General features: G+C 37.4%; 1 protein-coding gene and 1 long non-coding RNA gene across 2 annotated transcripts in view; both read left to right on the top strand.

The window, feature by feature from the left end:
- Positions 1-10,536, top strand: part of LOC145804478 (uncharacterized) — a 44,459-nt gene extending 33,923 nt beyond the window's left edge. Inside the window, exon 4 of the long non-coding RNA XR_014346264.1 lies at positions 9,733-10,536. This is a non-coding gene — a long non-coding RNA (uncharacterized LOC145804478). The remainder of the gene's footprint in view (positions 1-9,732) is intronic.
- A 5,787-nt stretch (positions 10,537-16,323) lies between these two features.
- Positions 16,324-17,664, top strand: LOC114256957 (UPF0481 protein At3g47200-like). The gene has a single exon (XM_028196658.2). It carries the CDS (start codon positions 16,324-16,326, stop codon positions 17,662-17,664), a length of 1,341 nt encoding a protein of 446 aa, XP_028052459.2.
- Positions 17,665-20,309: the final 2,645 nt, after the last annotated feature.

The raw sequence follows: 20,309 nt of genomic DNA, 5'->3' as shown, positions 1-20,309 counted from the left end.
TCAAATAAAGACCGAATGGGAAGAACCTCAAAGGCATTTGGGAGGATATTGCGCTCTAAATGTACGGTGCGAGATGCAAAAGACTCCCTAAACAACTTAGATTTTTCTTTCGATGGGAACTTTTCAGAGTTGAAGGAAGAACGAGAAACCGTAGCTTTACGGCGCTTGGATGACTCAGCCATGACTAATACTACCCAAACAGAGCAACATAGACAAGAGCCCAGAAAGACAAGTAACACCCAATAAACAACACCAGAAAACCCCCAAAACAAAACACAAAGAGCCAGTCAAAACAAATTAGTGCAACAGGGGTTAGAAAGACAGTGAAACTCGTAACATTAGCATAAAAGAAATGAAATGATTAGCAGTGCTAAAGAGACAAATAATCAGCCACAGAGAAAACAAGATAGTACAGCATTATAGAATCGAAACATCAATGTATGAAACAATAGAGAGAAAAACATATTACAATCACATAATGGCAATATATGTATATGTAAATAAAATCCCCAATGTTAAACCCTAACAAACCCCCAATGGTAAACCCTAAGCACAATGGAGAGTGCAATAGACAAACTCACGAACCCTAGATGCAAGAGTGAGGCTCGAAAATTAGAGGGAAGAACCACAATCAACAAAAAACAAACCTAGAGCCTAACAAAGAACAACTACAACCACATCTCAATCCAAGTATCATACGAAAAGAAAAAAAAAAATAAAGCGAAGAAAAGAAAAAAAAACTTACCAGAAACGGAGAGAGAAGAGGAAGAAAAAAAACAACTCCGAAATCAAGAGGGAAAAACGCAGACGATCGCAGCAAAGAGAACCACGAAAAACCCTAGGGGAGAGAGAGAGAGAAAAGACGAAGGGGGAGAAAAGATGAACTGAATAGGCACAGATTCAGAATTTGAACCGCGACAGGTCGCTCGAGCGAATACTGTATCGCTCGAGCGAGAGATAAAAATGCCTAGGCGGTCGCTCGAGCTAAGAAAGGGTCGGTCGAGCCAAAAAAGCATGTTCTCAGGTCTAATGCAGTGGCAAAAGCACGCTCGAGCGAGGAAATTGTTGCTCGAGCCAAGAGAGAAAAAAACAAGCCAAAAAAGTTTTTTTTTTTTTTAAAAAAACAACACTATACTCAAAATCAAGAGGTGAGTCCTGAAACAAAGATAGATGATCATACTGAGCCAAGTGAATACTAAGATGAAATAATCCGCAATTCATGAATCTTGTGAACTTGCAATTTTAAAAAACGACACTGGAAATCATGAGCAAAGCAGATAAAATATAATCAATGATCATAAGCTACATGAGAATGTACAACCCAAAAACCAATATGAGAGCTCACATAAAAAGTGTGTGTGTGCAATCCATGAGAGGTCACTGAGCTAGAGTTAATCCTAGTAGTGATCGGATGGCTGGACCTCCATCAAGAGTAACTCAACAATACAGTGAAAAGTCAAACCACTAGGAATCACGGGGTATTTGTTGAGTAAATGCGGAGGCTCCCCCTCAATCAAAGAGTCCCTTTTTTTTTTTTTTTTTTACATTTTCTTTCTTGTGGGCACTCACTGGTGGCTTTCACTCTCAAGAGTATGGAAACCAAACCAGAGAAGAATGAAATCAGAAAGGATGGCCTGGTTGGTGCCTCTGAGGTAGCCTTTTCCTAATGCCCGGACTTCAAGGAACTGAGGGAGAAACCGTGGAAGTGAAAACAGATGGTAGATGGTTAAGAGACTCAACATCACCCATGATATGCTAGTATCGGTCAATTCCACAGTAAAAGTACAAGAAACACTGTTAGTGGTCCATAGAGAACTTTGATCACATGTGCGGAAACCCCTGCAACAATTAATCTCAAGGATGTGTACAAAATGAGATCATGAGGTTAATGAGCATGGGCATTCAAAATGAGCTATGACCAATGAACAATGAGATCTTGTAAGCAGCATGAGTAGTGTAAAAAAATTGGATGCAAGTAAACAGATATCAATGATAATGAGATTATCACATCCAAGCATTCATAAGGCACAAACATTTACACCTACTCAAGAAACAAGTAACACTCTAGTGATCGAGCATGACACCCAAGGTCTTTCTAAGGAACTCAAACCGAAGAAGATCAAGGGGTTTTGTAAAAATATCAACTTTTTGATGCTCAGTGGGAATGTGCTCAAGAACAACAAGGCCCTCTTCTACTAACTCTCGAATAAAATGATGACGAATGTCAATGTGTTTGGTGCGAGAGTGTTGGACAGGATTTTTTGAAATGTTTATGGCACTTGTGTTATCACAGAAAAGAGTAAGAGTGTTCTGTTCTATCCCATAATCATGAAGCATTTGCTTCATCCACAACATTTGAGCACAACAACTCCCTGCAGCAATGTACTCAGCCTCAGCAGTCGAAAGAGAGATGGCATTTTGCTTTTTATTATGCCAGGAAACCAGATTATTCCCAAGGTAAAAACACCCCCCAAATGTACTTTTCCTATCATCAGCACACCCTGCCCAGTCGGCATCAGAAAAACCAGTAATCTCAGCTGTAGTATCAGTAGAAAACCAAACCCCATACCCCAAAGTCCCATTAACATATTTAATGATGCGTTTGATAGCAAGTAAATGAGACTCTTTAGGACTAGCTTGGTAACGGGCACAAACACCTACACTGAAAGCAATATCTGGACGACTGGCTGTGAGATACAAAAGACTCCCTATCATACTCCTATAAAGGGTAGGATCAACATCAATACAAGAGGAATTTTTGGAGAGGTGAAGACTGGTGCTCATGGGAGTGTGGGCATGTTTGGCAGACTCAAGACCAAACTTAGACACAAGATTTTTCGCATACTTAGACTGAGACACAAATATACCTGAAGGAGACTGTTTAATTTGAAGACCCAAAAAATAAGACAACTCTCCCAACATGCTCATCTCAAACTCATGTGTCATGCAATCCGAAAAATATTTCACAAGATGTTTCGCAGTGGATCCAAACACAATATCATCAACATAAATATGAGCAACAAGAATATGAGACTTAGTATGTTTCACAAATAAAGTCTTATCCACACTACCCCTTTGAAAATCATTATCAAGAAGAAATGTAGTGAGTCTATCATACCAAGCACGAGGGGCTTGTTTCAATCCATACAAGGCCTTGTCTAACTTGTAGACATGATTAGGACATTTAGGGTCCTCAAACCCTTTTGGTTGCTCAACATATGCCTCTTCTTTCAAGTACCCATTCAGAAAAGCACTTTTCACATCCATTTGAAACAATTTAAAGCCAAGAAAACATGCAACACCAAGTAAAATACGAATAGATTCGAGACGTGCAACTGGGGCAAACGTCTCATCATAGTCAACACCCTCTACTTGTGTGTAGCCTTGAGCAACCAACCTAGCTTTGTTCCTAACAACTGTACCATTCTCATCAGATTTATTTTTAAAGATCCACTTGGTACCTATCACATTCATGTCTCTAGGTCTGGGAACTAGAGTCCAAACTTTGTTACGTTCAAATTGACCTAATTCTTCATGCATAGCATTGACCCAACTATCATCTAGCAAGGCCTCTTTAAAATTCTTAGGTTCAATTAAAGAAACATAACACATATGTGATACCTCATCCCGAATCTGTCTTCGGGTTTTCATTCGATCCGAGACACTTCCAATCACCTGTTGAGCTGGATGATTCAGTTTCACCCTAGCTGATGGTTTAAGCTCAGGACTTGTGGTGACAGGGGCAACAGGAGTGATGTCCCTTGGAGCACTCTTTGGACTTGGCCTTACCTGTGAGGATGGTTCGGTAACCATTTCTTGTGATGGGTCTGCACCTTCTCCTTGATTTTGAGATTCGGTATCCAAGATTGGAGACTCATCATTATCATCCTCATTTGTTGCTGGAGGAGGTGCACCTGTGTCATCTATAACCACATTGATAGATTCCATTAAAGATGAAGTCCGCAGGTTATAGACTCTAAAAGCCCTACTAGTGGTTGAATACCCTAGAAAAATACCTTCATCACTTCGGGAGTCAAATTTGCCCAAAGGCTCTCTATCTTTGAAGATGTAACACTTACTCCCAAAAGTTTTGAAGTATTTTACATTAGGTTTCAAGCCCTTCCACAATTCATATGGAGTTTGTAAAGTGCCGGGCCTTAAATACACGCGATTTATGACATAAACAGCAGTATTTATGGCTTCGGCCCAAAATTTTGGAGGAAGTTTCTTACTAAGGAGCATGACCCTAGCCATTTCTTGAACAACCCTGTTCTTCCTCTCAACAACTCCATTTTGTTGTGGAGTAATGGGTGCAGAAAACTCATGCTTAATTCCATGTATATCATAAAAGTCCGAAAACGAACTATTTTCAAACTCACGACCATGATCGGTTCGGATTCTTATGATACGATCAATGGAAATACCTTGTTCATTCTGGATTTTAAAGACTAAGGCCTGGAAAGCATCAAACGTATCAGATTTTTCCTTTAAAAAATTTACCCATGAAAATCGAGTAAAATCATCAACAGTTAAAAAAATGTATCTTTTACCTCCGATGCTTTCAGTGCGAGTAGGACCCATTAAATCCATGTGAACCAATTCGAGAGGACGTTTGGTTGTAAAGCTGTTCACCTTTTGATGCGGGGCACGGGTTTGCTTTCCAAGTTGACATGGTCCACACACATGGCTCAAATTCTTACCCAGTTTAGGTATTCCCCTCACAAGCTCTTTGTTGGCTATCTTAGTTAGGTCATTGAAATTCATGTGACCTAATCTTTGATGCCACAAGTCAATGTTACTAATGATGGCAGAGTGACAAGTGAGATCATTAGTAGTAACAATCCCATAGCAGTTATCAGATGTGCGAACCCCATGTAAGACAGTATTTCCCTTTTTATCCAAAATTTCACATTTATTTTTTGAAAACAATACTTCATGATGGGAATCACACATTTGACTAATGCTTAAAAGATTTGCTTTAAGACCATCAACTAGTAGAACATTATTTAGCTTGGGAAGACCAGCAACACTTATAGAGCCCTTACCAATGACTCTCGAAGTGCCGCCATCTCCAAAGGTAACAATTCCTCCTTCATATTTTTCAAGGGAGGTGAAGTAGGATTTGTTACCGGACATATGACGAGAACACCCACTATCAAGATACCACATGTGTGAATCACGTGCTTTTAGAGCAGTGTGAACAACTAAACAAGTCAAATCATCTTTTCTCACCCAAATGTTTTTAGTCTTGGTATTCCGCCTAGACATGTAAGGTTGTCTCCTAGCCCAAAAAGTATTTGAATTTCTACTCTTTTGAGACACCTTACCAAACAATTCATAGCAATAAGGACGAATGTGGCCATACCTACCACAGTGATGACAAATAAAAACCGGTTTTACCTCCTTTTTGTTGATCTTACCAGCTTTTGGTGGACGAAGAGAGAGATCATCCTGGTCTACCTTCAATTTTCCCTTTGCTTGAGTCTTCTTGTCATGTGAAGTAGAGGCCAGTCCTTTGTGAGCTGTTGCACCATAGCCTAACCCGCTTTTGTCGCAACCCATTTGTTGAGACCCGAGGATATCTTCTAAAGATTTGGAACCTTTGTTCCACATGGCAATAGTGGCTCTAGCAAGACGAAGCTCTTCATCCTTTTGACAGACTATCTCTTCCAATCTGGCTTGTGACAGCTCAAGACTTGCAAGCTTTTCTTCATATGTGGAATACACCTTCAGAAGTTCATTCCTTTCAGTTTCACAGGATAGTAGTTTTCCACCTAAGTCTTGCCTGTCACTCGAGATCTTGACGATATTCTGCTTTGCTGCTACAAGTTCTCCTTTCAGCCTGACATTCTCACTCTCACATGTTTTGATCTTGAGAGAGAGTTTGTCGTTGGTTTTGGACAAATTCAGAGATTCCTCGTATAGCTTTTCGTAAGCTTGTTGTAGTTCATCGCCATTGATCTCATCATTGTCATCAGATGTTTCATCATCCTCTTTTTGCTCTTCATTCTCCTTTGCCTCTTCCAATCTAGCAACTAAGACTGAAAAGTTGCTGGATGGTGGTGAATATGAATTTCCTCCTTCATGGAATTGGCTCAAAATTTCCCATGCCTCTTTAGCCTTTGTGCAACGAACAACCCGTTGCTGTTCTTCAGTAGAAATTGCTCCACGAATAGTGATCAGGGCTCTCTGATTGCTCGGATTGTCAGCCCTGTCTGTATCATCTTCAATGGCCTGCCAGCCTTCTGGATCAAAAGCTCTCAGAAAAGCTCTCATTCTGATTTTCCAAAACAGGTAGTTACTCCCGTCAAAGGTGGGAGGAAGATGCAAATTCTGACCACGAGCTAACTCTGCTGGCTTTGGAGGAGGTGGTGTCAAAGTAGACCAAAAAGCCATGAAAGCACTATCCCCGTCTTCTCCAGATTCAGGTTCTTCGGGTTCTTGCTCCGACCCGCTTTCATCATCCCAAGTTACAGTGTAGACTTTCTTTCGATTCTTTTTCGAAGGGCATTCAAGGGCAATGTGACCAAAACCTTGACATTCATAGCACTTGACCCCTTGCCCCTTTACAATCTTCTTTTCAGTTTTTGAAGCAAGTTTTGGTGGAAAAGTTTTGGGTTTGTCATTACTCTTATCTTTTGAAATAGGGGCTCTGAAATTCGGCTTCTTTTTCAAAAAATTTTTAAACTGTTTTGTAAGCATAGCTGTCATCTCAGACTCTAAATCAAATTCACTCTCCGGAGGTTTTGCAGTCTCATGGGCACTCGTGAAAGCCATATTTTCTTTTTGCTTTTTCTTAGAAATTTGGTGGGCTTCATAAGTCTGCAAATTTCCAACCAATTGATCGAGCTTGAGGGTATCAACATTCTGAGCCTCCTCAATGGCTGTCACCTTTGGTTGGAACCTCTCGGGAAGGGACCTCAAAATTTTTCCAACAACTTTTGCTTCCGGGATTTTTTCACTGAGAGTGAAACAGGAATTCACGATATCACTGAGTTTTGCATAAAATTCATCGAACGTCTCATCGTCGCGCATAAAAAGGGTTTCAAAGGCGGACGTGAGACGTTGAAGTTTTGCCCTTTTAACAGAGGTAGTACCTTCGTGAATCGTTTCAAGAATATCCCACACCTCTTTTGCTATTTCACACGTGCAAATTCGACGGAATTCTTCAGGTGTGACAGAGCAGAAGAGGGAGTTGAGAGCTTTGCTGTTCCAACTCGAATTCTGGTAATCGGTTGTGTCCCATTTATCAAGGGGTTTAGGAATATCAATCCCATCCATGGTGATTGTAGGTTCACTCCACCCAAAGATTACGGAGTGCCAAACTTTCTCATCGATGGATTTTAAAAATGCTCTCATACGAGCTTTCCAATAAGAATAGTTTGTACCGTCAAGTAATGGGGGTCTATGAGTCAAGTTACCTTCACGAATAGAATCCATGATACTAATCACACAAAATCACACTCCTATAGTTTTGAAAAAACTAAGAGTGACCCGCTCTGATACCAATTGAAAATCTAAGTGATTCGTGATTAGATCAAGATTAAAATATTCCAAATCCCAAAAAACCAAAACACACAATCTAAATCAACAAGCACTTATGAAAGTGATTTAGATTGTTTGTTTTTCAGATTAAATAATAAATCGACACAAACGATTTTTACGTGGAAAAAACCACAATTGGACACCTCCAACTGTGATTAAAAAACCACGGGCGAAACGCCACAAATCAATCCAATACTGAAGTAAAAAGATTACAAAGATATCATACAAATTACCCAACTTAGTCAATCTGTCTTCGAATCTTCTGTAACTCTTTTTCACGACTTCGTCTCGGAACTGATCAATCTTGAAGTTGATTCCACAACCTCACTCACATATCGAATCAAACACCTTTTGAAACTATACGCTAGAATCTTCGGAATCCACCGAAGAGAACTCTCTCTTGAATTTAAAGAAACCAACTCCTTGATGTATGTATTTTAGATCATGAGTGAAGAACTCTTCTCAAGACATCAAGGAAAACTCACCAAAATCTCTCCACAAGAAAACCTCAGAAAATCTCAAAGTAGATCTAAAAAGTAATCCTAAAGTTTGGAGAACCCAATTACTTATAGAATTCCGGATTCGGAAGCTCGCTCGAGCGAAGCTTATCTCGCTCGAGCGAGAAGCTTATCTCGCGTGACTTCCATAAGTACCTTCGCTCGAGCCATAAAGTCTTCGCTCGAGCGAGGAATAAACTCTTTCAGGTTTGTACGCAGATGCAGTTCTTCGCTCGAGCCTCCAATGCTTCGCTCGAGCGCACAATGACCTCTTTCAGGTTTGCAGCCAGACGCAGTCCTTCGCTCGAGCGAGCAACACAAAACAGCACAGAAATTACAACTCGATTACACAAGTTTGTTCGTGGAATTGACAAGACTTAGGGACCTAACATTTTTTATTTAGAAAACATTTCAAAAAGAGTACAAAAACTCTTTAATAAGTGTTAGGCAAATGTATAATTTCAACTTGTAATACTTAAATGTAATACTCCAAAAAAATTCTTTAATGTACTTTTCTCAATGTAACACTCTAATATAACACTCCAAAAAAAATTCTATAGTGTAACACTCCAATGTGACACACCAAAAAAAATTTCTTAGTGTACTTTTTCCAAACGTAACACTCTAAAAAAAGGATGTGGGATTCTTCAAAACATTCCAAAAGAATGTGAGATGCTTCAAATCATTCCAAAAAGTGTACAAAAATTCCTTAGTAACATTTGGACAAATGTATAATTTCAAACTGCGAGGGTTACATTTGGAAAAACTGCACTAAAGAATTTTTTAGTATTTTTGTGTGTTACATTGGAGTGTTACATTTGAGATTATATTAATTAGAGTGTTACGTTTGGAAAAAATATACTTTTTTGTGTGTGTGTGTGTGTGTTACATTAGAGTGTTACGTTGTTACATTTGCGAAAAGTGCATTAATGAGTTATTTAGTTTGTTACATTGGAGTGTTATGTTATTGAGATGTCACATTGGAGTGCTATGTCTTTGTTGGTAATGTGAGATTTGTTGTAGAAGAGGGAAAATCCAAAACCTTTATAGTGCGGATTGCCTAAATGTGTAATTTCATATTTGGAGAAACCCGCTTTTATCTCTCAAAAATTAAATTCAAACGTGTAAATGACTACCCTTTTGTGTAATTTCCACTTTAATGGGACATTTGGATTCATAAGAAAAAAGAGAGGACTAAACAGTTCACATGATCACATTTTGAAATTTATTGGTGCGTCACCCAATTTATAATTCATCTCATATCTTAAATATATTACATCATATTTTATATTCCTAAGTATTACATATGATCCTCGAACTTTTATATATAATCTAGATAATTTGGCTTGGTGATTGTGTAATATCCTTTGTGGTGTGAGGTCTCAATTCTTATGAAGAGGATTTTAATACCTTTGTGATAGTGTTTATTTGACTGCGTTATGAGAGTTGCATGTAAGTAGTAGTATAGTGATTGTTGAGCTTGAACTTAGTGAGTTTGGTAATTAGTTGTTAGACAAACTTTGTTGACTTTTTTTTTTTTAACTATTATGTACTAATAGTGTTTGATGATGTGACATTTCTTAGATTTATAATTACTTTTCATCTATTGAAAAAAAAATAGAATAATTGGTAATAATCTCGACTACTTGATAGAATTGAGTCGTTTAATAATAGAGCAATGTACTAACAGGTAAAAGGAAGAGAAGGCGATTTTTAATGGAGGAGGAGACCAGTAATAGAGAGGTGAATCCAGAAATCAAGGTAATCGATGATGGACAAAAGCCAAGTAAAAGTAAAAGTAAAAGTGAAACGATCATCAAGGTAGAAGAGTTGTTCACACCTCAAATACCGAGGGTTCCACCGATGATGAGAAACCATGAAAATAACAAGGGAATGTTTGATCCAAAAAGGGTTTCTATAGGTCCATACCACCGTGGCAAAGAGGATCTCAAGCCTATGGTAGCAACACCATGGCAAAGAAGTGGCTAATGTTTTCAAAGAGCTTACCACTTTTGGATCTTCGATTGGTGCATACAGGTGTGTCAATGAAGGGATTCAGAATCACTATAACAGCACCGCCAAGACTTGGATGGCCAAATTTATTAACAAATATTTTAGCGGACCATGGACAGCCATTGCTTTCGTCGCTGCAACTTGTCTATTTGTCTTAGCTTTTCTCCATACTTACTACACTATCTCCCCTCACTCATCCCATAAATAAAGAAAAGTACACTAACAAAATTTCACTACTAAATTTGTATTTTTCTTCTATTTGTTATCTAGGTATCATCAAGATTTGTGTGAGCAGGGGGTATTGTAACCCCTTCTACTTTTGTTTTTTTTAGTGTGTGTTGGTGTATATTAGTATTTATTACATGCTTTTTCTTATCATAATTATGATTAGTGCTCTTGTAATTTGTGTTTTTTCAGGAAACACAGTAATAACTTTGTTCGTTGTTACATATTATCAGACTTATTTAATATTTTTTCCTTCTATTTTTTTTTTGAAAGAGATTATAATATGATCACTTCTTATTAACAAAAGTTAGAGAACAAATACTCGAAGATCTCTAATCATTACAATATATAAGATTTTTACAGACCAAATGTTTTAATAAGCCAAATTAGCAACTTAATTCCCGAAGTAGCCTAGTTTGGACGAAAATTTTAAATTAGGCTAAAACGTGTTGTGAACCACGCGTTCAATGTTTTTGTGTCTATTGTACGGAAATTTTGTGAAATTGTAAAAGTGTGAGTTTTTGACAGTCCAAAACTAGCCTCAAAATACTCCAAAACAATGGAAAAAGGAGGGTAAAGCAAATGTGCAAAAACAAGCTTGAAAAGGAAAAAGCCCTTGACTGGTTGACCGGCCGGACTTCCCGGCGGACATCGGGTAACACACAAGTAGCGATGAACAGTGCCTCACTTGTTGTAACGAGTTACTGTAGCCATCGTAAATTTTGATAAGCTGCAAGCGAGTTTGATGGAGTTGATTTCATCGCCCAATATGCTTACAACACTTAAATTGAGGTCATAACCCGTGATCTCAAAGCAACCAGGCAAGAGCCGAAAGAGGGCTTTTCTGACTTTGTCACTCAATGGGGGGCAAAGGCCTCCATGATGACAACTCGGCCACCCGAAAAGAGAAAGAAAAAGACGACCTAGACAGGACTGTGGCATCTGGGTTATCACGCCTAGGAATACCGGACTCAGACTCAGTCGAGCTGGAACCTGATTCCGACTCACAAGACTGGATTTCCTAAATTCTCCAAAAATAAAATATTTAGGTGGCGACTTTGTATCTGGCAAAGCAGTCCATGTTTGACACTTCTTTCTTAAAAATCAGTTTTCCAAAACGATTTGCCGAATTTGGACTCTTTGGTGATTTATCAGTCTTGCATTGCACTTTGCAAGATCAGATTAAGAGTGAAAATTTTGTTACAAAAGACATTTAGGGACCAATTTCTATCGTCATGAGGATAACCGCTAAAAGATCGTCCTGAAAAGTCAAAAATAAGGCTTTTAGCTACAAAATTTTGAAAATGTAACTAATAAATAAACTTTTAGGGATAAAATAATTTAGTCTCAAAATAGTTTATTTTTTGAGACAAAAAACTTGGTCTTAAAAGGATAATAATTTATCACTAATGTCTAATTTTCGTTGCTAAAAATATAATACTGACACTTTTTGCAATAAAAATATTTGGTCCCTAAAAAATAATTTTATTCCTAAATTTTGCTCTCTAAAACCTTAATTTCTTGTAGTGAATTGGTCCTTTTTGAAGAGAACCAAACCTCATTCACTTCACAATGGAACACTTCTCAAATAAGCAATCTCCCTCTTCATTCATTAATGGAAAATTCCTGAGGCCTCGAATTTGAGGCCTCGAATCTCTTTTTTTTTTTTTTTTTTTCTTTTTTCTTTTAAGACAGTGTTAGCTTTTTTTTTTTAATTTCTTTTCTTTTCTTTTTGCAAGGGTAGTTTATGTGTAGGGATGTACTAAAAAATTAGACATTCTACAAGTGAGTTGGGTTAGATTGATTGGGTAATAAAATTAACTGATCAATTTTTATTTTATTTTATTTTATTTGCTGGGTTGTGTTAGTTTGGTTTTTTTTAATTTTTTTTTAATTTTTAAAGGTTATGTGCAGGGGTGTGCCAAAAAACTAGACATCTCGCACCAACTCATCGTACAAAATTATATGGAATTAATAAATTTTAACCAGCAGTCTAACTGATCACTCATCGTACAAAATTATATGGAATTAATAACTTTTAACCAGCAGTCTAACTGATCAGTCAATTAAGTTCAACTGGTTGAGTGATAAAATTGGCTGATCAATTTGTTAATTTCATATAATTTTATATGATGAGTTGGTATGAAATGTTTTTTTGGTACATCTCTAAACATAATCATCCTAAAAAAACAAAATAAAAAAAAAAGAAAAAAAGAAAAGAAGAAAAGAAAAAGCGCAGTTGAGGCAAATTCGAGGCGTCGATTTCGAGGCCTCTATCACTACTATTCATTAATATTGTTTTTGTTTCTATACCAGAGATAGTTTCACTCATCAACTACCCATGTCTTATAAAATAGGATACCCATGACTTCCCCTCACTAATTAATTAATTAAAAGATACCTAATATATTTTTAGAGGAATGTTACATATCATCGAGTATTTGTTATTGTTTTATATCATTTTTTACATGGTACTTCTAATTAGTTTGTTTATTTGTTAAAAATTATTAAGCATTTAGCAAAAGCAAATAATATTTTGTCATATAATTTGGTGATATAAAAAAGTTTGAGGAGAAAAAATAGTGACCTATAGTAGTCCTCTATTAATATTATTTTTTAAATAAAAATACATATCATTCAAGTTAAGGTCGTTCAAATTATCCAGCAAACTGAAGAACTAAACCAAATCGGCCTTTTTGGGTTAGGTTGGGTTGAGTTGATTTTTTAAGTGCATTGGTTTGGTTTTAGGTCTTCAAATCATCAAACCGATAAAATTGGGCTGATTCTTAGTCTAGGCCTTACTTAAGCCGAACTAACCTGAAAACTTAACTTATTTTTATATGTACTCTTTTTGAAAAATATTTATATTGACACGTTTTCACCTAAATTGATCTATTAATATGGACTTGGTTGCATCTAATAATTATCCACAAAAGCATTATTAGGTGAATGAAGTACTAGAAGTTTGAGTTAGATTTCACAATTGATTTAATTTGTATTCGGTGTATTAATAAATTAAATTGAGTGCTGCTACATGCACCAATTGGTATACTAATTAGTGTACCAACATATGCTATGACATTGCCACTTTAAAATTATGAATTTCACTCATTATACAAACTACAAGACGCAAAGCCTTTAAAACTATGACATATCATCCGTTAGGACACTAATTAATATACCAATTGGTACGTATAGGTTCATTCAATTTAATTTGTATTGGTCACGTTTAAGCTTAAGTTAGATTTAATTTGTATTAGTTTGCATTAAATAATATTTTTCTCTTTGTTTGTGCTATATTTAAATATTAAAGATTTGTTTATTCTAATTATTTATTATTGATTGTTCTAATTATTTTTAATATAGTTAAACCGTAGTTTCAACTCGAGCTAAATTGGGTTGGTTTGTGTTGGTTCTATTGCACGATTGGTTTGGTTCTAAGTCTAAAAACTTGGAACCGATCATGATTAGGTTGATTCTAATTTAGTGTCAAACTAAACCAAACTGACCCATGAACATCTCTCTTTTTTTTTTTGATCAGCAAAATGAAACTTTATTGATAAAGAAAGAAAAATATGCAAAAACTTACGTCAACAAAGAGGGAAGTGCAAAAAGTATCAACGCTGACCATAGCAATCCCAACTAGGTTGGCACCACTAAGGAAGCACTATCATTTGGTAGCACTTAACCCAAAATTGGCAAGAAACCAAACAAGAAGAACCAAAACAACCCAAAGAAAAAACGAAAATAGAACAGACCAGCAGACTAGCATCATCAGGCCAAACCACCAGCCTCATAGAGCAAATCAGAGCACCAGACCAGCAGCATTAGGCCAAACCAGTAACCCATACAGCAAACCAGTAGCAGACATAACCAGACCAGCCTCAAACAACAGCAGGTCAAACCATCACCCGCCATCAACAGGCCTCTGAACAGCAGCATACAGAAGGCCAAACAACATCATACTTCAGCAGCATACAATATCAAACCTGCTTCAAGTTTGCCACAATATCATGCACACAATACTAACTTTCAAAAGCACCACCATCTCCTTGGCAGCACCAAAATTAGTAAGCTTCCTACAACAGCAAAATCAACATAATACCAGAGCAGCCCCAAAGTAGCAAGCAACAGCTATAGGACACACAGATCTGCACCAACAGCAAGCAACAACAAACAAATTTACACTAGACCGCAGCATATAGGACACACAGATCTGCATAGACAACAATCTCCAAAAACAAGACACAACCCTCCATCCCCAAAGTGACAGAATAGATATGCACATCCAAAAATTTGCAGAACCTGAATAGCTAAGGATTACATCTAATCAAATTGGCCCAAAATATCCAGTAGCAGCAGTATGAAATAGCAGTAACAACACCTTTACTATAAACAAAATCAGACCTATTGAAGATTAGCAACCAAATCATGTACTGAAAACTGAAAATCCCTTCCACTGCTTGTCACCCACAATGCCACTCTTGTTTTTATCAGTTCAAGCAACTCATCAACCACCAAATGTTTACCATTAAACATCACCTCATTTCTCATCTTCCACACAGACCACATCAGAATCAGAGGCACAACCTTCCATATTTTTCTCTCCGTTTTCTTCATCCTCACTCCATCCCACCATTGCAAGACATCAGCCACTGATCCTGGTATTGCCCACCATAGATCCCACTATTTTATCACACTAGACCATAATAACCAAATCTTTGGGCAATGAAGAAGAATATGATTTAAAGACTCTATTTCATTTCTACAAAACACACATAGAATACTAGCATTATCATTTAAAACTCCAATTCTTTGCATCAAGACAAATGTTTTGATTCTACCAAGCCAAGCTAACCAACAGAAAAACTTCACCTTGGGAGGAGCAACATTTCCCCATACCAACTCAGATATTTTGAAATCGGATTCCCTATCTTCCACTTTCCATCTCCAGATTGAAGCTACAGAAACAACCCAGATGAAGATGCTGTCCACCTCAAGGAATCCTTCACTGAATCTCTAACAATTGGGGCCTCCAGCAGCAGAGTATCCAACCTCCCCAACTATTCCATTTCCCAAGCAAACAAAGGTCTTCTAAACTCCAAAAGCCAATTGCTTGAATTACTCCTTCTCAGACTAATTTCGTTCAAAGAGACCTAAATGTGTAATTTCACATTTGGAGAAACCCGCTTTTATCTCTCAAAAAATAAATTCAAACGTGTAAATGACTACCCTTTTATGTAATTTCCACTTTAATGGGACATTTGGGTTCATAAGAAAAAAGAGAGAACTAAACAATTCACATGATCACATTTTGAAATTTATTGGTATTTCACTCAATTTATAATTCATCTCATATCTTAAATATATTATATCATATTTTATATTCCAAAGTGTTACATATGATCCTCGAACTTTTATATATAATCTAGACAATTTAGCTTGGTGATTGTGTAATATCCTTTATGGTGTGAGGTCTCAATTCCTATGAAGAGGATTTTGATACCTTAGTGATGGTGTTTATTTGACTGCATTATGAGAGTTGCATGTAAATAGTAGTATAGTGATCGTTGAGCTTGAACTTAGTGAGTTTGGTAATTAGCTGTTAGACAAACTTTGTTGACTTTTTTTTTTTAAACTATTATGAACTAGTGTTTGATGATGTAACATTTCTTAGATTTATAGTTACTTTTCATCTATTGAAAAAAAAAGAAAGAAAAGAAATAGAATGATTAGTAATAACCTCGAGTACTTGATAGACTTGAGTCGTTTAATAATAGAGCAATGTACTAACAGGTAAAAGGAAGAGAAGGCGATTTTCAATGGAGGAGGTCTTTAATAATAATAATAGTACAACGAAGACCAGTAATAGAGAGGTGAATCCGGAAATCATGGTAATCGATGGAGAAGAGCCAAGTAAAAGTAAAAGTAAAAGTGAAAGTGAAACGATCATCAAGGTAGAAGAGTTGTTAACACCTTGAATACCGAGAGTTCCACCGATGATGAGAAACCATGAAAATAACAAGGGAATGTTTGTTCCAAAATGCGTTTCTATAGGTCCAGAGAGGATCTCCAGCTTGTAGAGAACATCAAGCCTATGGTAGCAACACTGTTTCTACAAGATAGCCGCAAGAACATGGATGAGGTCTACAACATGATTCTTGAAAAGGTTGTTGATGATGCTAGAAGCTACTATGTTAAACATTCAATCGATGAATACAATCGTGAGCAATTTGCAAAAATGACGCTCTTGGATGGTTGTTTCATTCTAGCTATAATTGAGGACTTCTTCTTTTATTATTCTCCTACCTGTCAAGAATCAAAATATGATGATGTTAGAAATCATCTAGGCACTTATCTTTGGTCTTCAATAGTTCAAGATATATTTTACTTGGTTGAGAATCAGCTCCCATTTCAAGTTCTTGAGTTGATAATGAGCTTAAAATTCAAAGAAGATGACCACGATGAGGGGATGAAATCCATCAACAAGATATTGAATTTTTTGATTTCTCATGACACTAGACATATTGAGAATAAGGAGAAAGTTGATGTCAATGAAACTAACAGGGAATCGTTTCATCTCCTTCAATTGGCGCGGACAAAGTATCTCAATCTCAACAAATCCCTTCACGTACTCGAATCTCAAAAGGGCACAAAGAAGGAGAAAGACAAATTCCAATGTAAGCAGCGCCTTAAGTATTACATTCGGTACTTACTTTGTTTTCTCAAGAAAGTCAAGTTCCAGTATATGCTCCTTAAGATGTTACGTTTTGTCAAGAAACACAAATCTTCCAAACCTAAGTATAACCTGATGGAAGATGTTTACCCATTTCGTTCAGTTACTGAGCTCAAAGCAAAAGGGATATACTTCACGCCTAATAGTTCTTTATCTCTTGAGGCTATTGAGTTCAAATCTTTTTGCTTCTATGGACGTCTTGAACTTCATCCTTTCATAGTTTCTGGAGGGACCAAACTATTTTACTCAAACATGATTGCTTATGAAATGGTTTCAAGCACTATGTATAAGGGCCCTGTCATTACCGATTACATTGATTTCATGAAATCACTGATTGACAGCCAGGATGATGTGAAAGAGTTGCGGTCAAAGCATATACTATTCAACGGGTTTGGCAGTGATCAAGAAGTGGCTAATGTTTTCAAAGAGCTTGTCCCTTTTGGATCTTCGATTGGTGCATACTGGCGTGTCAAGGAGGGGATTCAGAATCACTATAACAGCACTGCCAAGACTTGGATGGCCGAATTTATTAACAAATATTTTAGCGGACCATGGACGGCCATTGCTTTCGTCGCTGCAACTTGTCTATTTGTCTTGGCTTTTCTCCAGACTTACTACACTATCTCCCCTCACTCATCCCATAAATAAAGAAAAAGTACACCAACTAAATTTCGCTACTAAAAATTTGTATTTTTCTTCTATTTGTTATCTAGGTATCATCAAGATTTGTGTGAGCAGGGGGTATGTGTAACCCCTTTGTCATGACCCCAAACCGCCCCTAGTAGTTTAGTGCCGTGATGGCCAGTAATCCGAGATTACCGAAGGCCAACTTCCAAAATTCACACACAACAGAGTATAAATATATATGGGGCTCACAAGTGCGGAAGCAATAATCTTAAAATACAAGTGGTCCATAAGAGCAGTGCGTAAGTTACATGGAATGGCATACAACTTTACATAATATTACAACTTGGATACAAATACTATAAAGTACAAAATACATTTTACATCTTGATCAAAAGGCTTCTTCAGCCGACATGTGTAAATTACAAGCATTATAAGCCGAGAAGTATAATTTTCAAGACTGCCGACGTGAATACAAGTTAAGCCGACATAACAAAAACCCAAAACAAGCTTGCGAGTCACACCTAGGCGTCACCGCCTTCCTGCTCATCACCTACATATATATAGAGAGGGTGAGCTTGGATACTCAGTGAATGGTATAAGAAATAAAGGGATTTGCATGACTGGTATTCAAGATTTTTATCAAACAATACATAACATAGTTGGTACAAGTCAAGGGATGAACCAAGTCCATCTTCCAAATCTGTCAAGTTTCAAAGGATGCTTACTAACATCATTATAATACAAGTGATGACATCTCGGCAAACAAAACCCACGCGGTAAACCGTCAGTGGTAAGCAAGACAAAACAAGGCAAGACAAGGGAGATATCTCAATTCAATGGTGTCGTTGCATTATAGTCCCCGGACACTAGGGACTTGTGCTACTAATGCTTAGAGTCCCCTAGCATGTACGGACTTCCAAACTTTGTGCTACAAGTGCTTATAGTCCCTTAGCACGTACGGACTTCCAAACTTTGTGCTACAAATGCTTATAGTTCCTTAGCACGTACGGACTTCCAAACTTTGTGCTACAAGTGCTCATAGTCCTTTAGCACGTACGGACTTTCCAAGAATGTCATCAAAACAAGATATGTATATATTTTCCAATTAGGAATAACCATTCATGCTTACAAATACTCTCCAAAACGAAGCAAAACAAGACTTTATCAAAGCATTATAACATAGCTTTATTAAAAATACCACTCACTTAGTTCTTCAAACGTCGGGATCGAGGCAAGTCCAAACCCTACAAACACATGGCAAAGTCTATTGAATGCACTTTCAAACAAGTTTCACATGCATGCAGATGATCTCGGCATTCCCCAAGACTAAGTCAAGTCAAAACAAACACAATTCTTTATCTCGGAAAAACATGCTGGGCGACTACCAGGTCTAGGCCGAGGTTCCACATCCCCTGGCCGAGGTGTGGCCTCGATGGCCACATTCAAAGGAATGAAGTCGGGAAAAATCTGGGTTTCCCTTTCTTGAAGAACATGATGAACATGAAGAACATGAACATGAGGATGATGAATGCAAAGATCGTGATTTGCTATTACAAAATCTGAGATTTCATGCTATGAGTTCAAAAACATGGACCTGGGTACCCATATTCAAGGATCTAGTGAGAACAAACACAAAAAAAACACGAAACTTAATGCAAACTTTCAGATCAAACAAGACCTTTCTTTCAAGAACACATGAACACTATTTTCTCTTTCTAAAACCAACTTTAAATCGATGCATGACATGCAAAACGGGTTCGATCATGCAATGCAGCTAGATGATCAATAAGAATGACAAGAGTAGATCAAGAATCTAACCTCAATACGCGAATCTAATGGTTTGATCTCTAGGAATCAAGCTCGAAACCCACTCTCTCACTCTAAACTTCTTATTCTTCTTCTAGAGCTTCTCTCTCCTCACAAACAAAGACATATAGCAAATGATACATTTCTAAGTCTGCTGGCTGACTTAACCCTCTACAGAGGCACGTGGCAGCGACTGGTTGGTGCTACACAGAAAGGTGGCTGAGTGACAAGACAAAACTATGACAAAGCGTGTTCAACAAGTAAGACGGCATGGGCACTCTGGCGAGTAATGATCTCGGCTAAGAACAAGACATCGGCAAGTAGGGAACAATGACCTCGGCTAGGAAGGACAACACTTGACTAAGCTGTGCCACACCTTGGCCTAGATGTGCCACACCTCGGTCTAGGTCATACCTCTCCGGGACAAGATCACTTTGGTGCAAAGATAACATCTCGGCCTAGATAATTCACACCTCGGCCTTGGTGATGAACACCTCGGCCTAGATAATGACATCTCGGCCAGTATGTCAAAGCGAAGGTAGAGGTCAAACAAAGTGGTTCCAAGGAAGTTCTAGACTAAAAATGGCCTCGGCTAAACTCACACCAAGCAGGGTACAAAACATGCTGTAACACTTAAACGAACAAGGACGAGACTCGAAATGCAAGTTTACAAGACAAAATCACATGAATGCATATAAGTATGGTTAAGATAGCGTGAGGGTTATTACACCCTTCTACTTTTGTTTTTTTTAAGTGTGTGTTGGTCTGTATATTAGTATTTATTACATGCTTTTTCTTATCATAATTATGATTAGTGTTCTTGTAATTTGTGTTTTTTCAGGAAACACAGTAATAACTTT

Source organism: Camellia sinensis, chromosome 12 (assembly GCF_055761805.1).
Source record: "Camellia sinensis isolate YWXY chromosome 12, ASM5576180v1, whole genome shotgun sequence".
Taxonomy (NCBI): domain Eukaryota; kingdom Viridiplantae; phylum Streptophyta; class Magnoliopsida; order Ericales; family Theaceae; genus Camellia; species Camellia sinensis.
This window is presented reverse-complemented; position numbering and strand designations above follow the sequence as displayed.